The sequence below is a fragment of the Sminthopsis crassicaudata genome, chromosome 2 (assembly GCF_048593235.1).
Source record: "Sminthopsis crassicaudata isolate SCR6 chromosome 2, ASM4859323v1, whole genome shotgun sequence".
Taxonomy (NCBI): domain Eukaryota; kingdom Metazoa; phylum Chordata; class Mammalia; order Dasyuromorphia; family Dasyuridae; genus Sminthopsis; species Sminthopsis crassicaudata.
The window spans coordinates 462373168-462400200 of NC_133618.1; the positions used below are offsets into that span (position 1 = coordinate 462373168).

The following is a 27033-nucleotide window of genomic DNA, read 5'->3' on the forward strand; positions in this document are numbered from 1 at the left end:
ATCTGGGTTCATTTTTCACCCCTGACATTCACCACCTATGTGACCTTGGGCAAGAAAAAGAATTTAAAAAAGAATGATCCAGGTCCTGAAAGAGTTTACATTATACTGGGAAGATACAATGCATAAGCAGGTATGAAAATATGAAATAATTTGAAGAGGAAAAGTGCATAAAAAACTAGGAGGCTTCCTGCAGGAAGTAGAAGGTGAGAGAGGTGAAGGTGAGGAGTATGCTCCAGGGATGGCAGAGAGTCTGTGCAAAGGCCCAGAGGTAGAAGAGAGAGTGCCAGTGGCAAGGAGGCCACTTTGGTTAGAATGCAGAAAGTGTGAAGGGTTGGTAATGTGAAATGAGCCAGAAATGGAGGCAGGAGGCAAATGGGAAGTACTGTAGATGATAAGCTGTGGAGGTGGTATTTTATCCTAGAGGTAAAATGTTGTCCCAGAGATTTCTGAGCAGGGGAGTGACATGGTCAGGCCTATGCCTCATAAAGATAATTTTGGCACCAGCTCTGTGGAGGAGGTAGAGAAGGAAAAAGCAGAAAGACTGATTGGGACGCTATGACAGTAGACAGATAGGAGATGACTATAAGGGAGAGTCAAATGGAGAAGTCCAAACTAAGATCAATATTTCTCTACATTTGACCTTTATAGAACTTTGCACCTATATAAAGCCCATTGTTAAGGTTTCAATATCCATCAAGTACTTTCTATAAGAGTGTAAATCCCATAAGGGCAAAGTGACATTTATTTTTGTGTCAGGTCAGTTCACAGAATTCCTACATCACATAATCTCTGTGTATGATCAGAAAAGGAAGTGGACTGATCAGGTAGTGAAGATGAGAGACAATAGATAGTGTTATCTTCCTCTTCCTCCCTCACGGCCCCATCCCCACTTTTCAGCTTTACTGTGTTCCCTCATTAGATTGTAAGCTCTTTGAGGAAGGGGTTGTTTTTCTTTTTTCTATTTGTATCTTTAGCACTTAGCCAAGTACTTAGCACATAGTAAGTGCTTAATAAATGTTTATTGAGAGACTATTTTGGATTCCTTTCAAGACATGAAAAGAATAAGTAAAAGGAACCATGACTACTAGGTTGAATAGCTCACTGCTTTCTGACATCATCTCATACTCATGTCTGTGCGTTTATTCACTGTGCGCTGTTCCCTAACCCTGGAATGCTCTTGCTTTACCTACTAAATTCTACCCATCCATCAAAACCCAGGTTAAGTGCCACCTCTTCCAGGAAGCCTTCCTTGCTTCTCTCCACCTCTGTCTTTATTGATAATAACTGGTCCCCCTCAGACTTCATATAGGATTTTGTTTTGTAATCCTCTAAGAGACTTGTCATGTAATACTATGAATTATAATACCTTTCTGTGTTTATGTCTCATCATCTTACAAGACTATTAATGCCTTGGGGATATTTTAAATCTATGGAAGATGATTTGTGGAAAGATTACACAGAGTGAGAAGGTATGAAGAGATTCTAATCTGCAATAATGAAAGTAATCATACACTGATATTGCTGAGCCATCAAAGTACTAAATAGACGATCATTATTTATCAATTATTTCTTGATCCATGATTATGGCAAATCATTTATCTATAGGGATTGCTCACTTGGAATTTCAATCTACAATCCTGCAGGGTGGAGAAGAAAGCTGAGAAAGTTTAAGTACTTTTTCTTGTGTGTGTGTGTGTGTGTGTGGTTGTGTTGTGTGTGTGTGGTGTGTGTGTGTATGTTGTGTGGTTTGTTTATTTTTTTACGTAAGGGTAGATTTTTGCATGTGCTAAATCCAAAAATTATTCAAAGTTATTTGTGACTGACTTACCTTCCATCTCCTGGGATTCAATTCTCAACTCAAAGTTACAGAGTTCCTTAGAGGTACCAATATTATGAACAACAGTCCTTATCTATAGAGAGGAAAAAAATAGAGAGATTGGATTTAAAAAAGAAAAAAGAAAGAAAAGAAAGAAAGAAAGAAAGAAAGAAAGAAAGAAAGAAAGAAAGAAAGAAAGAAAGAAAGAAAGAAAGAAAGAAAGAAAGAAAGAGAAAGAAAGAAAGAAAGAAAGAAAGAAAGAAAGAAAGAAAGAAAGAAAGAAAGAAAGAAAGAAAGAAAGAAAGAAAGAAAGAAAGAAAGAAAGAAAGAAAGAAAGAAAGAAAGAAAGAAAAGACAGAGACAAGATGGTAGGGAGACTATCAGGAGCTAGTTGAATTCTCTTAACATTTCCCTCCAAATAACTTTTAAATGATGCCTCAAATCAAATTTTGGAATGAAAGAACCAACAACAGGTCAGAGGGAGACATTTTTCTAGCCTAAGATAACTTGTGATAAATGCAGAAGAAGTCTGTAATACTGGAGTGGGCACAGGCCAGAGTGAGATAGAAATAGCGTTAGGTGCACCCTTAATAGCCACTGCAAGCACTTTTTAGAAACTTACAATAAGAAGGTTGGACAACTGGTCAGGGGGACCTTTGCTGACACCAAGTACAATGAGTACTGATTGGCTACCCTATTGCCCATAAATACTTCTGGCTTTGCAGTTTCAAGATAGAAAGGAGTGTTTATGATCAGAAACAAGGGAAGAAGGGCCATGATCACAGTTTCTGGAGCAAGAGGAGGACTAGCACTTGTGAATATAGGAGAGCAGGGGTCTTTTCCGGGAAAAACCACACTGGAGACCAGGTGACCACATCTCTCCTCAGATCACACCACCATGGAAGAAATGGAAGTTTGCAAACCCCCAGAATTAGCCCTGGATGCAGTAGCATGAATAAGGCTGAAGCCTAATACATTACCTCCCCCCCCCAAAGTGAACAGAGCCCTACTAAAACTTAAAATCAAGACATAGGCGAGGAAAATGAACAAACAACAACACAATAACTTGACCATCATTACAGTTAAAGATCAAAGCACAAACTTAGAAGACAACAATGTGAAAACAGCTACAAGCAAAGCCTCAAAGAAAAATGCAAATTGTGCCCAATGCTAGCAAAAATTCCTGGAAGAATTAAAGAAAAGATAAGAGTGGTAGAAGAAAATATTGAAAAAAGAAATGAGAGAGATGCAAGAAAAGTATGAAAAGAGAATTAACGCTTTAAAAAAAAATAAAGGCATAAAAATACTGAACATTACCTTTAAAAACAAAATTGGCCTAATGGTAAAAGAGACATAATAATTCACTGTAGAAAAAAACTCATTAAAAAGTTAAATTGGCCAAATGGAAAAAAATACTACAAAAGCTTAGTGAAGAAATTTATTCCTTAAAAATTGGAATTTGGCAAGTAAAAGTTAATTACTTCGTGAGACTCCAAGAAATAATAAAACAAAATTGAAATTATTAAAAAATATAATAAAATGTGAGCTTTCTCATTGGAAAAGCAATTGACTCAGAAAATAGATCAAGGAGAGTTTAAGAATTATAGGACTACCCAAAAGTTATGATTTTTTAAAAAATCATATTTCAAGAAATTATGAAGGAAAGCTGCCTCAATATCTTAGATCCAGAGAGTAAGATAGAAATTAAAAGAATCTGCTAATGACCTCCTGAAAGAAATCTGAGGAATAATATAACCAAATCCCCATTCTATATATTGGTTATATATATTTTCATGTCATTGCTTTCTTCTGAGTTTGTGCTTGAAGTTCCCTGTCATCAAAGTGGATTTTTATGGTCCTTTTTTAATTGTTTGCTCATTTTTTTCCAACCTGTTTCTTGGCTTTAAACTTCAGGTTAGTTGTGGAGGTAGTCAATGTCCCAAGCTTTATGTTTTTCTGGTCTTATATTTTCATAACTAGTTCTGAGTTTTTGTTTGTTTGTTTGTTTTGATTTGGTTTTGTTTTTTTTGTTTTGTTTTGTTTTGTTTTGTTTTTTTGGTGCTCCTGAAGTGGTGTCATCTAGGGAAAGCTAAGCTCCCTGCTCTTCTGGGCTGTGATCTGCTCCTTATCTAGGTAAGGACCTTGTTCCCTTGTAACTGAAAGGACAAGTGTTCCTCTCCACCCTGAAACTATGACCTGGACTTGGGTAATGGACAATGGAAATGTCAAACAGCACCCTGTCCTGTGCCCAGTGCCAACACAAGTCCCCTGTAATCTCTTTCTGACCAATTGTCCATTCCCCTTACCCTCTCTCAACAGTAAGAACTTCCTTAATTACAGTTGCCGCTATCTTCAGCCTCCAAGGCCCACAGCCTGTGTTGGCAAAAGATCGCACTCAAGGCCAGTTCCAACCCTAGTAGCAATCCCTCTTTGGGAAGGGCATTTCCACATTGAATATAAGATTATATGATGATAGCTTTAAAACTGGAAGGAACCTTAGGGTCATCTAGTCAAACCTCTTATTTTATAGATGGATAAGACCCAGAGAAGTCAAAAGACTTTCCTGAGATAATACAGGGAATCAGTATATAAACCTAAGTGTTCTAATTCCAAATTGAAATACTATTTCACAGTAGTTAATAAAAGCTTACATGAAATCAGGACTCTTTAAAGCAATAAATATACAAAACCTGATGTGAGTATTTACACAAATATTCAAAATTTGGAAAGAACTTTTGCCTACTATTCTCCATGTATTAGGATTAATTTTCTTCAACAGAAAATTGTGTTGGAAGCTGTCATAGCTCTAGACAAAATTAACAGCATGGCAGTAGAGACATAATTCCTTAGGTGAATTATTCTACTCATGTGTAATGAGTGGGTGTGAAATGACAGAAGAAAATATTTAACTTTCTGATATTTTTAAGATAAGCACTTACATGTACAGTGGCTAAGCCATTACTAAATCCCGTGCTGACTACTATGTCATCATTCAAAGGTATCTGAAAAGATAAAGAAGCATGGCTCTTATTATTTAACATTGAAAATAAATGTAGCATTTAGGGTGCATATTATAATTTTTCCTTATTGATTTCAGTTGTACCCCCCCCCCCAAACATCACCTAAAGGGCCCCCTTCGATGATAAATCTCTTTGCACTTAGCTACAATATTGTTGTTGTTTGGTCATTTCAGTCATGTCCAACTCTCCATGACCCCATTTGGGATTTTCTTGGCAAAGATAACAAAGGCAAATAGGATAAAGTAACTTATCCAGAGTCACACATAGCAGTGTAAAGCTAGTTAATGTTTGAAGTTGGATTTGAACTCAGGAAGATGATTCTTCCAGGCTCAGGACTCTATACATTGCACCACCTAGCTTCTCTGCAGGTCACTACACTGGTTCTCAAACAGAAAGCACTGTTTGCTTCCAGGATTATACTTGATTGAATATGGCTACAGATTATGGGATATCAATACTTTAGAAGAAATCCAATGGCAGTGGCCCAAGTATAATGTAAAGATGTGGTGGGAAAAGCAATTTGCCACAATAAATTACCTGCAATGATTTAGACATTAAAAAGTGTCATAAAAGATATCACTGAGGTCATATATAATTGGAACAGGAGGTTGGCCAGACACACAATAAAGGTGATGGATGAGAGATTATTAGTAATGATTTTGAGGGACTATTACAAAGAGCCAGGGAAAGTCCTTAAGTCTGATTTGTGACTTTTCTGTCAAGTATTTATACAAAAATAATAAAAATACTCACCTAGAATGAGAGAGCATGGAAGGGGATTTCTGCACCAATGGAGGGAATACCCAGGATGATTATGCTTGCATTGAAATATTGACATTTATTTGGGGTTGGTTTGCTGAGTATGCCAGAAAAAAAAGAAAATATGCTAATACCCAAATGCTTCCTTATGGCTATGTTGGCATTCCTACATAGTCAACTCATTCTGTTTAAGAGAATAACCTAAATTGTTGTGCATAATAACAAATTTTCTTTTTAAACAGATCAATTTTTTTGGTTTCTAATAGAAGCTTCACAATTCATAGCAATGTGACACTTTTCAGTGCCCCTAAGGTAGCTGCCATTATAGGGACACAGTATAAAACTCTAAAATGGGTAAATACTGTACAGGTATAATGGCTAAAAAGCTTCACTTTGAATAAAAGAAAATTGAGTTCATGTTCTTGATTTAATACTCGATAGGTGTGTGACTCTGGGCAACTCACATTTTTCCTCACCTATAAAATGAGTAGTTTGGATTAGACATCCTCTGAGACCCCTTCCAGCTATAACTTTATGATAAATTTAATTTCTTATCCCTATATGCCATTTAGAATCTCTCTTTTATCTCTGCTCAACTTTTCTTTCCCTTCAAAATTAAAAAAAAATTAAATAATGATCACAAACAGCATTCAGATCTGGGATGCGGTTCAGCAACTAGCTAACATGATGAAAATAACCACACATGAATGATTTACAAAAGATTAAAACTGTCATTGGCTTTAGAAAGAAGGTCACACAGAAGGGTGGAAGCAGATACAAGATTATTTCTTATGTTTTCTGATTTCTAGATTAATGTTCTTTCTACTACATGACGCTGTTTCTCATAGTAAGAACCAAATAGCAAAAAGTTTCCCTTATTTTCCTAGTATTCAGATTTGAACTTTCAAATAATTTTAGATCTAGAAGATCATTAGTTAACTATATCCATCTATTTTACCTGCAGGAGTATTTCATATTTTTATTAGTGACCTGAATAAAGAGTACAGATGTCATGCTGATCTGGCAACTCTTTCCCAAATAAAGGTTTCAAAAAACTCAATTCCCCAAGTAAAGAGTCAGGGGAAGCTAAATGAAAGTTCTTATGAAAAAGATCTATGGGGGAGGGAAGGAGGAGAATTTTGTGGATGATAAGCTAAAAATGAGTCAACATTTTAATATGGAAATTTTAAAAAGTTAATATGATCACAGGCCCCACTGAGAAATGAAGTGCCCAGAATCAGGAAGGTGATAGATAGTCCTGGTTATATAGATATGCCCTTGTTAGAGCATATAGGGAGTATTGTGTTTTGTTCTGGATACTCTATTTTAGGAAGGAAATAGAAAAACTGGAGAGATGATGGCCATCTAATGGAGGTTTATAGAGCTTTGAAATCATGATATTGGAAGATTGATTGAAGTAGCTGAGAATGTTTAGCTCTAAGAGATATAGTGAAGAATATGATATGTTCAAATATTTGAAAGATTGCTACCTGGAAAAAAGACCAGTTGGCGCCAGTATTACTAGGAGCAGTACCTACAAATTACAGAGAGGCAGACTTGGGCTTAGAGGTGGAATGAGTTGCCTTGGACACAAGTGAATTTCTCATCCTCTGACATCTTTGAGCCAAAGCCTGATGACAAATAACCAAGGATGCTATAGAGGAGAATCCCCTTTAGGTGTGATTTAGCCTAAATGAAACCTTTGATTCTTTTCCAATTCTGAGATTCTATGATACCAGTTTTATAATCTTTTTTAAATGAAAATTTTAGAGTCAAGTTAGAAACTATTAAACAAATTTAATTTCTCAACACTTTTTTTGAGTTACCTCCACTGGTCTCCCAAGGGAATTCTGGTCTGTCATTTTGTACTGGAGTAAGTCACCATTATGTTTGTAAGAAACCTTGATGTCCATATTCAATTGAAGTTTCTTAAGCAAAAGTGCATGCTGAGTCAGGGCCTCAATGGCATTAATTGTATCCTGGAAAAAAATCAATGAAGAGATATATGATGATCAACAGCAATAATTGCTTAAATGTTTTTAATCCTTTATAAGCAACAAAACATCTTTCCATTCAGTATGATATTTATTCCCATACAAAATAGTAGCTAGATGGTACAGTTCATACAGAACTAGGTTTGGAGTCAGGAAGACCCGAGTTCAAATCCAGCCTCCAACAGCCCTTAGTAAATCACTTAGCTCCTGTTTACTTTAGTTTCCTCATCTGTAAAATGGGGTTAATTATATTTGCCTTCAAGAGTCATTATACGGTAAAATGAAATAATATTTGTAAAGTACTTTGAAAACCTTAAGTATCATATTTTTATTGTTGTGTTATTTTTCAATCATGTCCAACTCTTTGTGATCCCATTTGGGTTTTTATTAGCAAAGACATGATTTGCCATTTTCTTCTCCAGTTAATTTTACAGATGAAAAAACTAGAGCAAGCAGGGTTAAATGACTTGCTAAGGTTTACATAATTAGTAAGTGTGAGGGTCTTCCTGACTCCAAGTCTGTGCATAGTTAATAAGTTAATAATGGCTAGTATTTATATGGTTTTGGGGGGTCAGCTAGGTGGCACAGTGAATAGAGTGCCAGGTCTGAGGTAAGGAAGCCTACACCTCCACCTACCTTGATGGTAGTAAAGAACCCTTAAGAAAGGGGAAAATTTAACCACCCTAGCCTTCAGACAGTGGGCTAAGATAGTGCTAAATATGTAAATAGAAGGTGGGAGATAGGTAGACTGGAGTGATAGATGACAAAGAGAAGGGGTTCTTAAACTAGTATCTATGAACTTGACTTTTGTTTTAAAAATGTCTTTGACAATTATATCTCAAAATAATTGGCTTCCTTTATAATCCTATGTATTTCTTTCTTTTTTTTTTATTTAAAAACATCATTTTGGGAAAAGGTCCATAAGGTTTGCTAGGCTGACAAAAGGAATAAATAAAGCAAAGTAAGCTAAGAATCTCTGGCCTATTCAGAGAGTAATCTAGGGCCCCTGGAGGGATGGGGGAGGGAAATGTTGGAGTTAGCTCAAAGTGGCCCAGGTCAGAGTTGATAAATTTTCAGTGTGATCATTCATATCTTGGAAGTGGGCAAACACTACAAATTTAAGATTAATTTATTGTTTTCTTAATTGAACAAACTTTAAAAAGTGATGGAAACATAAAGTTGTGTCCGGTATACAATTTTTTTCAGAGAGCCAGAGAACATTTACCAGCACATTTCCTCTGGGGGAGGAAATGCATACATGTGGACCCCTAGGAAACATCTTGGTTCCAAATAGCAATATCGGAAAGGTTGGAGACTGGGCTGAAGGATTTGGTGACCAAACAAAGGAGTTGGGAACCAATTCAGAGTTGGCACTAAGAGTTTCTAGTTAAACAAAAGGGCAGTTAGGTGGTGAAGTGGATAGAGTTGCAGGCCTGGAGGAATACTCATCTTCCTGAGTTCAAATCTGGCCTCAGATGCTAACTGTGTGACTCTGGACAAGACACTCAATCCTGTGTGCCTCAGTTTCCTCATCTGTAAAATGAGCTGGAGAAGTAAATGGCAATCCAAGAAAACCCCAAATCAGGTCACAAAGAACTAGATATGACAGAAAGGACTAAACAACAAATAACAAAGGATAAACAAAGCCTACATTGTGTTCAATGTATTATTATATAGAATCAATCAAAGAAACTATACATTAATCAAATATCTACTGTGTACCCTGTGCTAAAGACAGAAAGATGAACATGAAGTAGTCCCTGCCCTCAAGAAGTTTATATCATAATGGGGAAGATTAGGTATAAAAGTATTTCTGATGGGGGTTGTGGCCTCATTAAGATTCCTTTCTGATTCCCAACCCCCACGGCTGACCTTTGATTCACAAATCCTGGTCAAAAGCACCCTTTTGAATTCCAATAGGCAATATCCAGGCTCTCCCAACCCTATCGAATCTGAGCTAACTTGGGCTGTCTCAGCCCCCATTCTAATGATCTGCTCAGGTTTCCCAACCCCCATCTAGCAAATTCTAGCTCTCTCTGAAACCCAGCAGGAGCCAACCTGGGACTTCACCCATAGGCTCCTTTATCCAAATCTCTCCTTATAAAAGAGCTAAGCTGGACTCATCTCTTTGCAAAGGGTCAAAACATGCTAGCACCATGCTTTTCATTACAGACTCTCTGTCCACCGGAACTTCTAGTTCTTTATCTAACACCTTTTACTAACCAGACTTTAACCTTACTTCCAAACCCCACAATAAATCTCTTTTATCAACCTAGGTTTTCGGATCTGTAAATTCCTTTACAGAGGACTCTGCCCGTCACTAGACCTCATTTAACTCTATATCCTTGCGCCGAATCAAAAGGGGTTGCAGGGGAGCTCTATTTGAATTCCTGTGCCCCAAACCTGCGACTAGACCTCAATTAACCCCAATTTCATTTAAGTACCCCTTATTTAGATCTCATCATTTCCATATGCATATATTGAATATATATGATATACATATATTTATATATGGTAAAAGTAGATGGAAATCACATAATAAATCATTATTTAAGTGAACTGAATTGTTAATCTCAGGATTTGCATAGAAACCAAGGTATTTTCACTCTTTCTTTTGGAAATTTAGATGAGTTGCATCCAATGTTCCCAGAAGAAAGTTTGAGTGGCATATGAGTCACAGAGAAGATGGTCAGTGTGATGCCCTAAAGTCAAACAGTGCAGGCCGACCCAGAGAAGCAATTCTGATCCAGAAGTTAACTATGTAAGGAATTTTATAGATCTTGGTCAGAAGAGGTGGGTTTCATGCTGACTCTCTTATCTACCTCCTGTGTGATGTTGGGTAAATCACTAATTCTCTATAGACCTCAGTTTTCTTATCTATAAAATAAACAGATTGAACTAGGAATTTGTAAGGTCCCTTCTGAGTCTAAAGTCCTATTATTCAAAGGCCTACTCAATTATCATATTTGTATGTTTCCGGTGGAAATGTTGGAAGTAAAGACATGGAAAAGGAATATCCATAATATGCAGGGGACCAAGAAAATGCATAACGAATAAGGAAACAGCATTAAGAAATATTACCTGGGTGGAATAAAACCCGCCTCCGTATCTTTGTTCTTCAGACAACCATTTGATAATGGGATTGGCATAACTTAAATCATTCAAAAGGAGACTGGAAAGTAAAGCATATGCAGTGGTTTCTACCATCTGAGCTGTAGTAACTGTGGGAACAGTGGTATCTTTACTTTTAAAATCATTTTTCCAAAAACGATAAATAGGTGGATTGCCTAAGAAGAATGAATGGAAAGTAAATTTGCTGACATTATACAGAATATAAATTCTTAGATCTCTCCCCTCTCCAAATACAGCTTAGTGTTTACACTATTCATCTAGGATCCAGATTCAAATCCTGGCTTTGTACTTTTTACTTCGTAACCTTGGCCAAGTTGTTTATCATTTGTGTTGCAGTTTTCAGGAGGCTGGACCAGATAACTTGTGGGATTCCCCTAAGTTCTAAATCTCTGATCTCTGATCTATGATGCCAACAAAAAATGCGACATTGATAGAGGAATGATTAAATAAATTATAGTATATTGATATAATAAAATAGAATACCATCTTTTGTAATCTTATGTATTTCATTTTCTGCATTTAAGTGATGCATATGCTTCACTAGACAGGTAAGAGGGTTCATGGCCCCAAGAAGGTTAAGAACCCTTTGTCTCTACTGAGAGAGCAGATAAAAGTCCCTGGGGAGGTAGGGAAGTTCCTTATGTCCATCCCTTGATTTCAGCAGCCCTAGAATGTCAGTAGCAGAAGTTTCTGTTTTCTGTGAAAGAGTTTGGACAGCAAGCAGAGTCCAGGGACCAAACGAGGGAGTTTATTGGCCTAGGGTGAATTGTAGCCAAGAAGTGAGAAATAACAAAGCCAAAGTATGGGCACAATTATTGTATATCACCTTCTTCCACTAATATTTCATGTGTAAAATTAGAGTATAAACTTCATGAGGACAAGGACTTAGGCATTTTATTATTTGCATAATAATGATGCCATCCTTTTAATAATTTACAAATTACTTTCATAGCAACAACTTTGGAAAATAGATCATAAATGGATTTGATTAGTGGGGTTGATTAATTTGATTTGTTCCCCCAACATCCTGAAGATGTCACGGGGTATGTCTGAAAGATCTCACCTCTTGAGGAGTATATCCACTGGTGACTTACTTACTGATGGGACATAAGAAACTCCTATTGATTGTCTGGCTGAGACTCAGAGGGACAAATTCTTAACAGAGCAGTTATTCTTATCTGTGGCCTAGAAAAACAGCTTGGGAAACTAATTCCCTTTTTTTGTACTCTTGACTTTGAGAAAACGGACCAACATCAATAGAGCAGCATTTGGGGGATGGGGTGAGGCAGAGAACTTATGGCCCTGTATAGATCCCCCTCCCCAGGAGCAGTTAATGGTGACTTGCTGGTGTTGGACCCATATCTCCTGTGGAGAGGAGGGGAGATTTTGAATGCCTCAGGTAGCAGCATACTGAAATCTAGCCTTCTAGCCAGAAAAGAAAACCATCTGGGCAGCACCAGTCTGGGGGAGGTGCCTCACAGACAGCCCCTAGTTTAAGAGTTGGATTGTATATATTTGGAAATTTTCTGATAGAACATACTCCTTAAAGAAAGAAGACAAGAATCCACATAACCCCTCCATAGTATTCTGCTTAAAGAGAAAAGTCAATAAGTTACATAGGCAATGCTAGTTCAATAGGAAGGAAATTGTTTGTTCAGCTGTCCCCCATGTATATTTGCCTTCTGCAACAACAGGGTAGCTCTATAAATTTTGTGGGGGGGAAGCTGTGTGGGAGACTTTGTGGGAAAATGGGACTTGCAAGAATGTCAAAGGTTTGTCCAAGTAGCAAATCCAATTCAGTTTGCTTCGTGGGAGAGCTAATAAGCTAGTAAGGGGTGTGTGTACTGCCTATATCTATTTATGGTAGCTATGAAGCTTTTGCATCTTCTGAGGTTTTTTGGCGAATGAAATTTGTGGAGTGAATTTTTTGTTGGAGCTGAGGGTCTCTTTTACTATGTTTGCAGAAGCCTAGTCATGAGTTTTAATGTGATCATATTAGAAGTTTTCCTGTGATAACTTCAGATGGGGGACAATAAGCCAAGAGAGATCTATGAGAATTCTATTCTCTCTTCAAGAATCTATGAGATTCTACAGGTTTTTAGGGATTCTAAGTTATGAAGAAATTGTTGTTTCCCAGAAGAAAAACATTAAGAGAGATTAAATGACTAAAGTGATGTAGCTAGAGAGTTGTAGAAATAGAACATGAACTCAAATCTCCTGACTTCCAGCCATTACCATCCTTACTCTGTAACTGTATTCCTCTCAGAAGGGTCTCAGGCATAGGAAATAGTCAATAATTAATTATGGAATGGAAATATTAATTGCTATACCTTTAACAAAAGCTTCTCTTTTTAACATTGAAAAGATGGCACGAAAACCAGGGTGAACTGGAATCCCAAGGGCCAGGGCATAAGATGTAATGGCTAAAGTAAAAGTGCTCTGGGCATCTGTGGCTTGTTCCAGGAGGTAGTGCTCAGCCTTGGTGATCGCTTCATTGATTCTCTGAAAACAAGTGAGGAAGATACATTAATCATATTGTCCAGCATTATCCTGGCAACTTATACCACCTACTCTTACAATTAATGATGAAGAAACATGGAGACTTTTTATTTAGCAATTCAGAAATCACTGGTAACTTTGGGAAAAAAACCAATTTTCATTGAATGATGAATCAGAAAACAGAATACAGAGGTAAAAACCAGAGTCCCAGGGAGTAAACACCATAACAAGGAGCATGAGGATGACTATTTCTCCAGCTACTATCATGGGAGCCAAAGCTTCATGGATGAACTACCACCAGCCTTGTTAAAAGTTGGGGTTTGGAGTCCTCCTGAGTCTTATTACCAAAATCCTGGAGTACTGTTGTTCTGTCTTGATTCAATGCAAAATGGTAGAGTTTTCTTTGATGACTAAACTGGGATGAGGAGATAGGTCTTTACTAAATTGACTCTCACTCAGAACCAAAGATATTATTCACTTCAGAAAACAAGTCTCTTACAGCCAGGACCTTATCTGAGACTAGAGCCTAGGACATCATGCTTCTTATCAAAAGGACATCATCTAGGAGGAGGACCACTGGCATTATGTCTAACACATAGTTCTACAATTAAAGAATCTTTTCCAATATGGTTCTTCAGCATCATCCCTTACTATCTCAGTATGAGAAAAAGAAACTGATCCTAAATGTAAAATTTGCTCAGGCTCTAGGAAGTGTAATTACCAATATTTATTGACTCAGATACCTGACCAAATCTCCTTTATTTTCCCTTGATACTTGAAAGAGAACTGGCACATCCTCTGTAGTCACTGGCCCTTGAGGGCCTATCAAATGTTCCATATTTCACTCATATGGCTGGCAGACTCCTACTATTTCCTCTTCAAATGCCCATGGAGTAGTCACTGACTCCCTTCTCTTGCTATCCTTTTCCTTCCTTCCTTCATCTTCATCCACTTTAGCACTTTGCCTCCTAAATCTCTATTCTGTTCTGTCTTCATTTTTAGTTGTGCCTGATGAAATCTTCATTCTATCATTAATAGACTTACCTTCAACTTAGACCTTTTCCATTGACTTTGAACATTTCTATACTCCCTGAAACCCAACTTTCCCCAGAAAACACCAAGTCCCTGGTAACTTTTTCCATCATTGGAGCCCTTCCCCTTCTACCTCTGGAATGCTGAGCATGACGAATTACTACTTGCTCCGCATTGCCAATTCCAGGCTCTCCTGCTGCCACCACTCAGGAGCATCCTCTTTTGAGGTTGTTCCATATGTCTGTATTACTCTATCCAAATTCTAGTTGCTTTCATCTAACAGCCCCAAAGCTATTCTTTCCACTTTCTCAGAAAGTTTGGTAAGAGATTTCTAATCTTCCTTTCTACCCAACTTTTGCCCTTATATTCAGGGTTTTTATATATACATATATATATGTATATATATATATATATATATATATATATCTTCTGAAACATTCTTATTTCATAGTTCATTAACCTCAGTTCCCATGGCCTTCAACTTTATTCTATCTTAATCATATGCCAAAGATAAAAATTCCTTGATCACACCAAAATTTACAATTTTTCCATTTCTCCTTATCTTTCTCCTAAATCTGTTCATTACCTTCACTGTGACTTCCCACTATTCTATTCCTCTAACCTCTCACGGTATATCATGCCTATTAAGGCTTCACTTGAAAGTCTTGATTCTATGATGAACCAGTTACCTTATTGCTCTATCTTTGGACCTTTATTCTCTAATTCCTTATATTCTTGTCTTTTTGCTATGCATGCTTTCCAAATCCCATATTCCACATGTGCTTTTTCTGTTCCTACATACAAGCTAATGAATGCTATTAGAGAAAACTATTTAGTCATTCTTATTGGATCTCCAGCAGGCCTTCACTGCTCCACAGGAAATCCTTTTATTCTTACCATTGAATTTTTTATTGAAATCTTTCATTTTGAAATTATCATCATTTTCCAATTTATCTTCCCTCTTAACTCTCTACTCATACCTCAGGAACTATTCTTACAACAAAGAATAAAATATAAAGAAAAGAAAAGAGGGAGAAAAAGTTAAACACCCTTTAGTCTCTAGGAAAGAAATGCAAACTCCATAACTTGCAATTTAAGGCTCTCCTCTGGTTCCAATATGCCTTTGCAACATCATTTCACATTAATCTCCATCTAGTTCCAGTATGCCTTTCCAACATTATTTCACATTAATATATGTGTGTGTGTGTGTGTGTATTCTATGTTCCATCCAATCTTGTGTATTTGCTGCTTCCTAGACATGATCTCCCATTTCTTCTTTTTTTTTTAAATTCTATTTATTTATTTATTTATTTAATTTTTCCTGAGGCTGGGGTTAAGTGACTTGCCCAGGGTCACACAGCTAGGAAGTGTTAAGTGTCTGAGACCAGATTTGAACTCTGAATTCAGGGCTGGTGCTCTACCCATTGCTCCACTTAGCTGCCCCCCCATTTCTTCTATCTAGGCTTTTGCACACAGGCTACTATTTCCCATGCCTGTAATGTATTCTTTCCTTACCTTCATCTTTTAGAATCTCTGGTTCCCTAAAGTTCCATATTTTATGGGAGAACTTCATGGTCCCTCTAGCTGTTAGCTTTTTTTTCCCCTTCTCAAATAATCATATATCTATGTTTTCTTACATGTCATATTCTGGGTAGAATGTAAGTTTCTTGAAAGTAGGAGCTGTTTTTTCATATCTTTCTATTTCTAGGACTTAGAACAGAGCCAACACTAATAAATGCTAAATGGATTAAAATGGATTAGTTAAGACATTGCTAGTAAAGGTCTGGGAGTTTTTCCTATCAAGCTGCTATCATGCTATTCTATCACCAGATTGGCCTCAGTGTGAAGAATATTTCAGCCACAATGGTACATAAAGACTAACCTAATATGTTAGATGAGAGCTGTGATCCTAATTGGTAGAAAGACCATTCAGATCTATGACATGAGGTATAGAAGAAAAAAAATAAAGCTTATTAGCTTCCATCTGGGACTCTAGAAATCTAGCTCTTTTGGGATCCTAGGTCTATCATTAAATGCATTTTCTTTTGCACTCAACTTTTTGTGACCTTCAAATTTGATAAGCAGTCTATCAATATCTTAATCTATTATTGATTTTTTTTAATGATAGCTAGAACTGGATCAAGGACGGAGCCCTGCAGTATATATATATAGAAATTTGATGTATAGTCTTTTGGGGGCTAAGCACATAGAATAACTTTGGGTGATTTATATCTTGAACAAATTTTAAAACCACTTACTTCAGTTGGACATATTTCCAATGACTTTCTCATTCCAATAAGAGTAAAGGCTGTGAGATATATAGCATTTTCTTTTTCATCTTTAGGTATGGTACCCTAAAAAAAAAAAAAAACCAGTGACAAGTAACTTAAGTAGAATGCTTCTTTAAGCTTCTTTATTATATTAACCAAGATAAGGTCAGGATGGATACATGACCTAGATATAAAAAGAGATATTACAAGAATTATCTATCAGACTTGTGCACAACTGAACAATTTATGAATAAACAAGAGATAGAGGGCAGTATATGGGACAGAAAGAATAGTTTTGATCACATTAAATTAAAAAATGTTTTGTACAAATAAAACAAATATAGCTAAGATCAGCAGGAAATCAAAAAATTGAGGGAAATTTTTTTAAACTTTTTTTTCTCAATAGTATCTTATATTTCCAAATACATGTAAAGATAATTTTCAGCATTCATTTTTGTAAGACTTTGTATTTCAAATTTTTCCCTCCTTTCCTTATTTACTTCCTCTCTAAGACAGGAAGCAATCTGACATAGGTAAAATAATTACAATCCTTTTAAACACTTTTCCATATTTGTCATGTTGTATAAGAAAAATCAAACCAAAGGGGGGGAAACCATGAAAAAGAAAAAGTGAACAAACAAAACATACTATTCTTTGATCCACAATTATTTCCCTAGTTCTCTCTCTGGATATGACTGGCATTTTCCATCCCAAGTCTATTGGAATTGTCTTGAATCACCAAATTGCTGAGAAGTGCCAAATCCATCATAATTGATCATCAAATATTCTTGTTGCTACTGTGTACAATGTTCTGCTCACTTCACTCAGAATCAGTTCATGTAAGTCTTTCCAAGCTTTTCCAAAATCAGCCTGTTCATTATTTCTTATAGAGCAATAATATCTCATTACATTCATATATTATAACTCATTTGGTTATTCCCCAACTGATGGGTAGCCACTCAATTTCCAGTTTCTTGACACTACAAAAAGAACTGCTACAAATATTTTTGCACAGGTTGCTCCTTTTCCTTCCTTTATTATCTCATTGGAATACAGACCCAACAGTGACACTGTTAGATCCAAGGGTATGTACAGTTTTACAGTTTTTTGTGCAATTTTGGGGAACAAATTGTATAGACAATTTCTCATAGAAAGGTCTCATATCTCATCAAACATATAAAGAACTTTGTCTATCTATAAGAATACAAGTAATTTTCTCATTGAAAAATGGTCAAAGGATATAAAAAGGCAGTTTTCCAATGAAGAAATCAAAACAATTTATAGTAATATGAAAAGATGCTCTAAATCTAATCTGCTGATTAGATAAATGCAAATTAAAACTCCTTAAGATATCATTTTACATCTATCAAATTGGCTGAAGTGATTGAAAGGGAAAGTAACAAATGTTGAAGGGGATGTGGAAAAATCGGGGCACTAATTCACTGTTGGTGCAATTGTGAACTGACCAGGCCATTTTGAAACACAATCTAGAGTAATGCCCAAGGAGTTATTGAATTGCCCTTTCACTCATCAATACCACTTCTGGCTTTGTTGCCAAAGGATAAGAACCTGTATGTTCTAAAATGTTTATGGTAGCTAGAAGTTGTGGGGATGCCTGTTGATTGGAGAATGGCTGAATAAGTTGTGTTGTGTGATTGTAATGAAATACAACTGTGCTATAAGAGATGATGAGTGTGATGATTTTAGAAAAACATGAATAGACTTTCATGAAATAATGAAGACTTTCAGAGCAGAGAAAGAACATTGTGTACAACAATAGCAATATTCTTTTGAGAACAACTTTTGAGTGACTAAGTAATTTTGACTATTATAAATAATGCCCAAATTAACTACAAAGGATCTATGAAGGAAGACACTGTCTCCAGAGAAGAACTGATAAACAGAAGTAGGTATAGTATGATTTTACATATATATGTATATATGCATCTGTCTAATGGTAGTCATGGCAGGATAGAGAGGAAAAAAAAGTTAGATAATAACTTTGTATATTTAAAAGGAATAGCAAGTCGTCCATAATAGATTTTCAAATTCATGTGAAATCATCTCTTTTTTTCTATTCTATTATGTTATGGAAATGCTTTTTTTATTTCTTAAATTCAAAATAAAATAAAATCTTAAAATATCAAAATATTTATCATGGTACCAAGTATGAACAATTCCTCTACTAGCATACACCACAATCCCTTCAAAGATGATTTGGAGAGAAGAAACCAGGTAGAGTGGATAGAGAGGACTTCACAATCAAGAAGACCTGGGTTCAAGTTCTGCAAATAACATACAGCAGGCTTTGTAATCCTAACCTCTAGTCAACTTTCTAAGACTATAAATTGTAGAAAAGGTGCAATCCTGCATTACTAGAGAGAGTTCTCGTACCAATAAAACCAAAGGTCTAATCTGTATTGTATTCTGGAGCCCCTTGTGACTTTAGAAAGTTTCAATTTTTGAGACTTTCAACTTGAGACCTTGTGGTTTAGAAAGTCTCAATTTTGAATATCCAAAGTGTTCAGAGTTAATCGTCTAGAGTGCTAAGTAATGAATGGAGTAGAAAGGGCCCTGGATTTGAAATCCAAAGACCTGGTTTGAGTCTGGGCTCTGCCATTGTCAGGGTATGTGATTATTAGTAAGTCACTTGAGCCTCAGTTTCCTCTTGTAGCACAGGATGGTGACAATGCTGCAATGTGACTGCCTCCCAGGGTGGGGAAAGTGTTGTGTGAACTAGGAAGGCTTAGATCAACATGAGCTACTAAGCTCCATTCTCAGGGAGGCCTTGTTCATAACTTGGAGCTCTAGTGTCCAATATCTCTAATCAACTAAAATCTTACAGTTTGGTTTTCTCAGCCACCTCAGGTAAAGTGTAGTATTTGTGGACTCTGCTATTTATGAAATTTGTTTATAAATTATCAAGTCATTATATAACAGGCTGATGAGGGTCCAGACACGGAGGCATGCACATTCAATGAGCCAGCTTCTCTGTGTGCCTGAAGGAAGGGGCCAACTCTTTAGTGCAAATGCAGATATTCTGTGACTATTTCTTGTCCTCTTACTGCTGGAGGAATAAAAAGTCCTTTGACAGGCTGCTAAGCCAGAAATGAGTGTGCATACAAAAGGCACTAACTTTAGGCCAAAGTGATTTTTCTCTCTGGATATTTTGAGATAAGGAATAGCAATTGTAGGAGAGAAGCAGTGTGCTTTCACCCTCACTACCAACCCCTGCATAGAAATAATGGGATGTAAGAGTAGCTGTAAAGGATTACTTTTAACAGCCCATATTCCTGCAGATAGAAGAAATTTCTAAGAGGACAAAGTATTTTCCTTTTTCTTTTTATGATATTCTCTAATATGAACCAAAGAACTGGATTTAGATTTATTAACAGAAATAATTGCCACTCATGTGTTTGGCTTCCTTACCAGTAATTTTAGTGGTTGATAATCAGAATCGTCCTTGAAAGATCCATTTTCCAACTGACATTGCTCAATTAACCAAAATAATGAATTGCAAACTGAATTTCTGTCCTGTGGTATATATTTATTTACTTGTCCAAATATTCTTAAAGCAAGAGCTGTGAACCTGTCAGAAACAAAGAAAACTAAATGGCAAAGAAAGGTAAAATAGATCAGATTTGAACTCAGGTCTTCCTGAATTCAGGGCTGGTGCTGTATCCACTGCACCACCTAGCTGCCCCCAGAGGGATTTTTTTTTGGAAAAAATGATGCAAAATAAGATCATGAGATCAAAAATGGATATACATATTGACTAAAACTCTATTAGAGAGTTGAAAAGCAATAAGGCATAGCATATAGTAGACTGATCTTGAAGCCAGAAAGAGCTCAGTTCAAGTTATCTCATGTATCCCATCATTCTACTGGTTGAGTAGTAATATGACAGTAAATATTGAGACAATTCTTTAAGACTAGCAAACACATGGTAAAGAGAGTTTCCTTACCCAGGAATTCCTTATGCCAGTGAAATCCTAGATGTAAATGTGTGCACGTGTGTGTGTGTGTGTGTGTGTGTGTGTGTGTGTGTGTGTGTGTACATTATAATATAAAAGAAAGAAGGAAGGAAGGAAGGAAGGAAAAAAAAGGAGGGATGGAAAGTTGGAGGGAGGGAGGAAAGAATAAGTAAAAATTGTGAGATATTACACAGATCTGGAAAGGAACCTAAAACAAAAAAAATTAAGCTAAAAAGTTACAAATTCTGTCTATAATGAAGCTTTATCCTAAATAAAAATAATAGCAGAGATGCCTTAAACCAAGTTTTAGTTTCCCAATCTATAAGATTAAGGGGTTAGATTAGATCTTTCCCATCTTCATTCTAATTTTTAAAAATTCTTTATTCTAATATTTTTATTCAAAGTTTCCTTTCAAAATTTCATTCCAAGTAATATATGCAGATAATTTTGATGGCATGTTAAAGTAATAATTCATATTTTCAAAAAATATGTTGGAGTTTAGAGGAAAAAGAACATGCCATAGTTTAACAAAAAGCAGCAATGGTCTTGAAATCAGACAGCTAACCTGATTTTGCAATTGAGAAAACAGACTTAGAGAGTGACTTGTCTAATAGGCATCAGGAATAGAATTCACACTCCATGTCCCTATGTTCATTCTACATTCCTCCAAATTGCTTCTCTATATAGTGCTACAATTGTATTCCTATCCTTAATAAGCTATCGCAAGGCAAGCACTTTCCAAACCTCAAAGACCTATGTTTTATGTGAATTATTATTATTGTAAGTTTGATTATTGTTATTGTCAGTCTGCAGTACAATTTCATCATTCAAGAAAAATCCTAGCTTATGAGTAATGTACAAAAACAGACATTACAATAGAACTGCTCTATGAGGGCCATTCTTATGATTAAAGCTACTAAATTTACTTGAAAATGGAATTAGTACAAAATATACATTGTATTTCCTCTGCATACTCTTTCATGGTGCCATTCATCATAATAGGAAAGTTAGGAAGAGGGATGGATTTTAGGGAATAAAAATGTAAGGAAATCTGGGATGTAGGCTGTAACCTATACACACCAGTCATTCTGTGCTACCACTCTTTCTCAGCAAAAAAAAAAAAAAAAATGAAAAGCATGTGGAAGGGTAGGAGGAGAAGATTCTTATTCACTAGCAAATGAGAATCATTGAGAATCAAATCATGTGAAGAAGCCACAACATAATCTATGAGCAGAAGGAAAAAGAGAATTTTGCCTGTACAATGAGTGCCTGGTTCCCAGTTAGGTTATCACTGTCCTGAGGAACCAACACTGGCCCAGAGAGGGGAGGGAGAAGAGAAGGAGAGCATCAAACTGTAACAGGAGCTAGTATAGTTGTTCATCCTCTGACTAGCTGATCATCTTATCCAGGGGTCATTATGAGGCTTCTCTGGGGTCAGGCCATGGCCTCCACTTTGGAGGTTACTGGTTTAGTGGAATAAGCACGGGATCTTGAGTTTGAGGATGAAAGTTTAAATTGTCTTAAGTGACAGTTCAGTCTTTGTCAGAATGCTTAACTCTTATGGACTTCATTTTCTTCAACTGTAAAGGGAGGGAGGAGGTGAACAAGTGGACCTCCAAAATCACTTCCATCTCCATATGCTATTATCCTTTTCCATGAACACTAAAATTGGAACTTTCTAGACTTAGAAAAGGATGGAACCAGTTCCTGATTGGGGATTATGCAAAGAGAAAGAGACAAAAATAAAGTTGAAGCCAAAACTCATATGCATAAGAAGCTAGGAATTACAAAAGACAAGATCAGATTCCTCCAACCCATCCAGAACTATAACAGCATGCAGACTGAAGAGGAGACAGAACCAGAGTCTGACTACATCATACAGGAATGCAACAGGGACTGGAGCCTAAGCAGGCACAAAATTTCAATCTAAGAATTGAGGCTAGAGATATTAGTAAATGGAAGAAAATTCTAAATGTGAGAAGATATACTATAGATTATGAAAATCCCAAGAACTAAACCCCCCCGAAAAAAGAGAATTAATACACATAAATCCAAGTAGAACCTCAAGGGAAAATGAAATGTATAGCTACAAAGATTTCAAAAGTGACTGGAAGAAATGAAGCAATTGATAACAAAATTAGAGCTCTTAAGGAAAAAAAATTGAAATGAGAATACTATACAAAGAGGGAAGCCTTACCAAAAAATTAGGATAAAGCAAACAGAAATCAATAATCTCGTAAGACCACAAGAAATATTAGAATGAAAACTAAAACATTAAAATGATATGTAAAGTACTTATTAACAAAAACAACTTACCCAGAAAACTAGATGAAGAGAAATAATTTTAAAATTATCAGACTTCTTAAAAATCATGACCAAACAAAAACCTTACTACCAGATTATGAAGAAACCACAAGAGAAAACTATCCAAATCTATTAGAATCAGAAGTCTAAATGAAAATAAAATTTGCCAGTCACTTTCTGAAAGAAATCTCACATTGACAACACCCAGGGTTGTACAGACAAAATCCAGAGTAGGACAAAGTAAAAATAACAAAAGAAGCAAAAAATAAAGAAACCAAGAATCAAGAGATCACAATCAAGATCATATATGCTGCAAACTCCATAAATAAGAAGTTATTTTGTGATATGACATCTTAAAATGTAAAAGAAAAAGACTTACCAAGAAAAATATAATCCTTTGGAGGGAAAAAATGAATCTTTAACCGAATATTAATATCATTTAGTATTTATATAATGCTTTGAGATTTGCAAATTGCTTTACACGTCTAATTTGATATTTACAATAACTCTGTGAGGTAAGTGCTATCATTACACTCATTTTATAAATAAGAAAATTGAAGCTGAAAAAAGTTACTTGCTAAGGAATCACACAGCCATTAAAAGTACAAAATTTAAATTCAGATCATCCTGATTCCATGCTCTATCCACTGCATGACCTACCTACATGAATAGAGGAGTTTCAAACATTTCTTATGAAAAGATCTAAACTGGGTAGATACTTGAAATAGCATACACAAAAGACAAGAAAAACTTGGAGAGGTAAAAACATCTGAGTAATTGGAAGGAGCTAAATAAAGATTAAATGCTTATATTCTAACAAGGAAATAAGAAGCAAAATGTCCCTTCATAAATTTACTATGTTCAAAAGTCACAGAGGTAGTGGAGAAAAAAATATACAGAATGTAGATATGATTCTGTTATGTTTTTGAGGTTATAAAAGAGAAAAGAAAAGTTAGGTGGAAAGAAATAGACCATACAAGAAATAAGGAAGAAAAGGAAGTAATTTAATATTTCCAATAATTGGAAAAATATACAAACTATGAAGGAAGGGGGATAGTGAGCACCTCATTAACTTCAATATTATCTGAACTGAGCAAAGAAGAACTATAAAAAAAATTGGCATAGAACATATTAAATTCAATTGATAAACATGTGCAGACAAAAAATGGGGAAGGGTTAAGAGAGAGCATATCGGGGACAGCTAGGTGGCACAGTGGATAGAGCACCAGCCCTGAATTCAGGAGAACCGGAGTTCAAATCTGGTCTCAGACACTTAACACTTCCTAGCTGTGTGACCCTGGGCAAGTCACTTAACCCCAGCCTCAGAAAAACAAAACAAAAGAGAGAGAGAGAGAGAGAGAGAGAGAGAGAGAGAGAGAGAGAGACAGAGAGAGAGAGAGAGAGACAGAGAGAGAGACAGAGAGAGACAGAGAGAGAGAGAGAGAGACAGAGAGAGAGAGAGAGAGAGAGAGAGAGAGAGAGAGACAGAGAGAGAGAGACAGAGAGACAGAGACAGAGACAGAGAGAGAGAGAGAGACAGAGACAGAGAGAGAGAGAGAGAGAGAGAGAGAGAGAGAGAGAGAGAGCATATTATTGAGAAAGGAATAGATATAAGAAAGACAAAAAACAAAAAACTTTGAAAGTTGGAACATAATATGAAAATTAAAAGGAAAGAAGAAAAGTGTTGGAGACAGTGATCAAGGTCTAGGCTGAATGAAGAAAAAAGGTACAGAAAAGTGAGATAAGACTACTTCAACTATAGAAGAGAGAGAGAGAGAGAGAGAGAGAGCATATTATTGAGAAAGGAATAGATATAAGAAAGACAAAAAACAAAAAACTTTGAAAGTTGGAACATAATATGAAAATTAAAAGGAAAGAAGAAAAGTGTTGGAGACAGTGATCAAGGTCTAGGCTGAATGAAGAAAAAAGGTACAGAAAAGTGAGATAAGACTACTTCAACTATAGATTGCTAGTGGTAATCACATCTTTTATCTTTCACTACCCTCTTTTTTCTTTGTAAAGGGGGAAATGAAGAAAAGAAGAGGGAAATTATAAAAGGATATGATATAGAATGAAAATACAATGTACAATTACAAACTTGATTATTTGTGGGATTAACTCACCCATAAAATGGAAAAGGGCAGTAGGATGGATTAAAAAACAGAATTTAACAATGTTACTTATAAGAAAATTACTTGAAATAATCACTCAATGAGTATTAAAATGAAAGATTGAAATAGAATTTATTATGACTCAGATTAATTAAGAAAAGCAAAGATTGGCAACCATGATATCTGACAAGGCAACAGTAAAAATATACATGGTTAAAAGAGATAAGCAAGGAAACTATATTTCGTTTAAAAGTACCATTGACAATGAAATATCAATGCGTAACATATATGAACTGAAGACATAATATTTAAATATAAACATAAAAGAAAAAACTAATCAAATTTCATGGAGAAATAAACAGTAAAATTAAAATCATTGGGGATTTCATAATGCACTTTTCAGAATTTTGACAAATCCTAAAAAAAAAAAAAAAAAAAAAAAAAAGTAGGCAAGAAATTAAGAGCCAGAACAAAAATTTTGAAAAATTGGATATCTCTTGGTAGTTCTTGAATGTGAATTTAAAGAAATACACATATTTCCTCAGCTGTATATCAAAAATTGATCATGTGTTAGAAAATCTTATAAGCAAATATAGAATAACAGATATACTAAATATAACATCATAAAACTTACAATCAACAAAGTGCAATTAAAGAAAAGATTCAAATTTAAATAGAGATAAAATAATATAATCTTAAAGAATATATAGGTCAAAGATCCAAACATAAAATCAATAGATAATTTCATCAAAGAAAATGACAACAATGAAACAACATAGTGAAACTTTTGGGATGTACCTAAAGCAATCATTAGAATAAAATTTATTTGTCTAAAAACTTATATCAATGAAAGAGAAAAAAATGAATTAGACAAGCAATGGGAAAAAAAACACTTTAGAAAAGCAACAAATAATAAAAAGAACAATGAAATAAAAATATTTTAAAAATAAAAACAGCAAATTGCAAACAAAAAAATCCCATTGAATATATGTCTGATTATTAAAAAATGAATGAGTTATTGTAGGAAACATCAGTACATTAGAAATATTGACTTACCAAGTACTAGAATCTCCACCCTTCCACATGCTATAGGAGTAGTCTATATTTCTATAAGACAGGATACTTACAATTCCTAAGAGGCAAAACAAGAACATAGTGTTTCACTGGCTTGAATTGATCTTTAGAGTGTTTTATTACTCTCTGGGAACTGTAAGCTTCCTTCAGCATTTACCATAAATTGCATTGACTTTATTTACTGTGGATGTTCTAATGACTAACATGAAAGAAAAGGGATTTACCAAATCAAGTATGAAAGTCTAAACATAAAGAATGTGTTTTGTAGGATTTGCAATGCAAGTGACTTGTCAAAAATAAATTGAAAAAGAACTGGTGTCAGGTCAGCTTGTAGAGAACTTTATGTATTTAATATAGTTCGCCTCTTAATTTTAGTTAAAATGTGGTTTGCTATTGGAAGGCTTTTTATTGAGTATTAATATAGCACTCACAAAATAGGTCAATACTAATTGACAAATTGTAATGGAAAGCATAGACAGCTAGAAATCAGAAGAGCTGAGTTTTGTTTCTGGTACCACTATTCATTAGGTAGTGATTTTTACATAGCCTGATTGATTTTGAGCTAACTACACTACTTCTCTGACTCTCAACCTCCTCATCTATACAATGATATTGTTGTCCAGGTGTTTTTCAGTCACATCAGACTTCATAATGCTTTGAGGAATTTTCTTGGCAAAAATATTAGAGTGGTTTGCCATTTCTTTATTCAGCTCATCTTACAGATGAGAAACTGAGGCAAACAGTTAAGTGGCTTATCCAGGGGCATAGAGCTAGTAAATGTTTGCAGCCATAGTTGAATTCAGGTCTTCCTAACTCCAGGTTGAGCTCTCTATTCACTATGCCACCAGCAGCCCCCTGACACAATGAGAGAGATAGTAATAATTGCACTAACTACTTCTTATTGCTATTGTGAGGATCAAATGAGAAAATGGATCTGGATACAATTGTAACCATAAATCCCTAATTACTAGTTATTATTATTTCTTTTGGTGTTGCTTAAAGGATCTAATAACTTTCAGACTAGATTGTTTATTATTAATTTATTAGA

General features: G+C 35.5%; 1 protein-coding gene across 4 annotated transcripts in view; it reads right to left on the minus strand.

Annotated features, from left to right (window-relative positions):
* The window catches only part of C5 (complement C5), a 117783-nt gene that overhangs the window by 29040 nt on the left and 61710 nt on the right, over positions 1–27033 (minus strand). For all 4 annotated transcript variants that reach the window (XM_074292944.1, XM_074292943.1, XM_074292942.1 and 1 more), the window contains 8 exons: positions 25968–26043; positions 19952–20111; positions 16511–16606; positions 13052–13223; positions 10671–10876; positions 7422–7574; positions 4756–4818; positions 1829–1910 (listed from right to left, as the gene is read on the minus strand). In XM_074292944.1, coding sequence (XP_074149045.1) covers positions 1829–1910; positions 4756–4818; positions 7422–7574; positions 10671–10876; positions 13052–13223; positions 16511–16606; positions 19952–20111; positions 25968–26043 — 1008 coding nt within the window. The remainder of the gene's footprint in view (positions 1–1828; positions 1911–4755; positions 4819–7421; positions 7575–10670; positions 10877–13051; positions 13224–16510; positions 16607–19951; positions 20112–25967; positions 26044–27033) is intronic.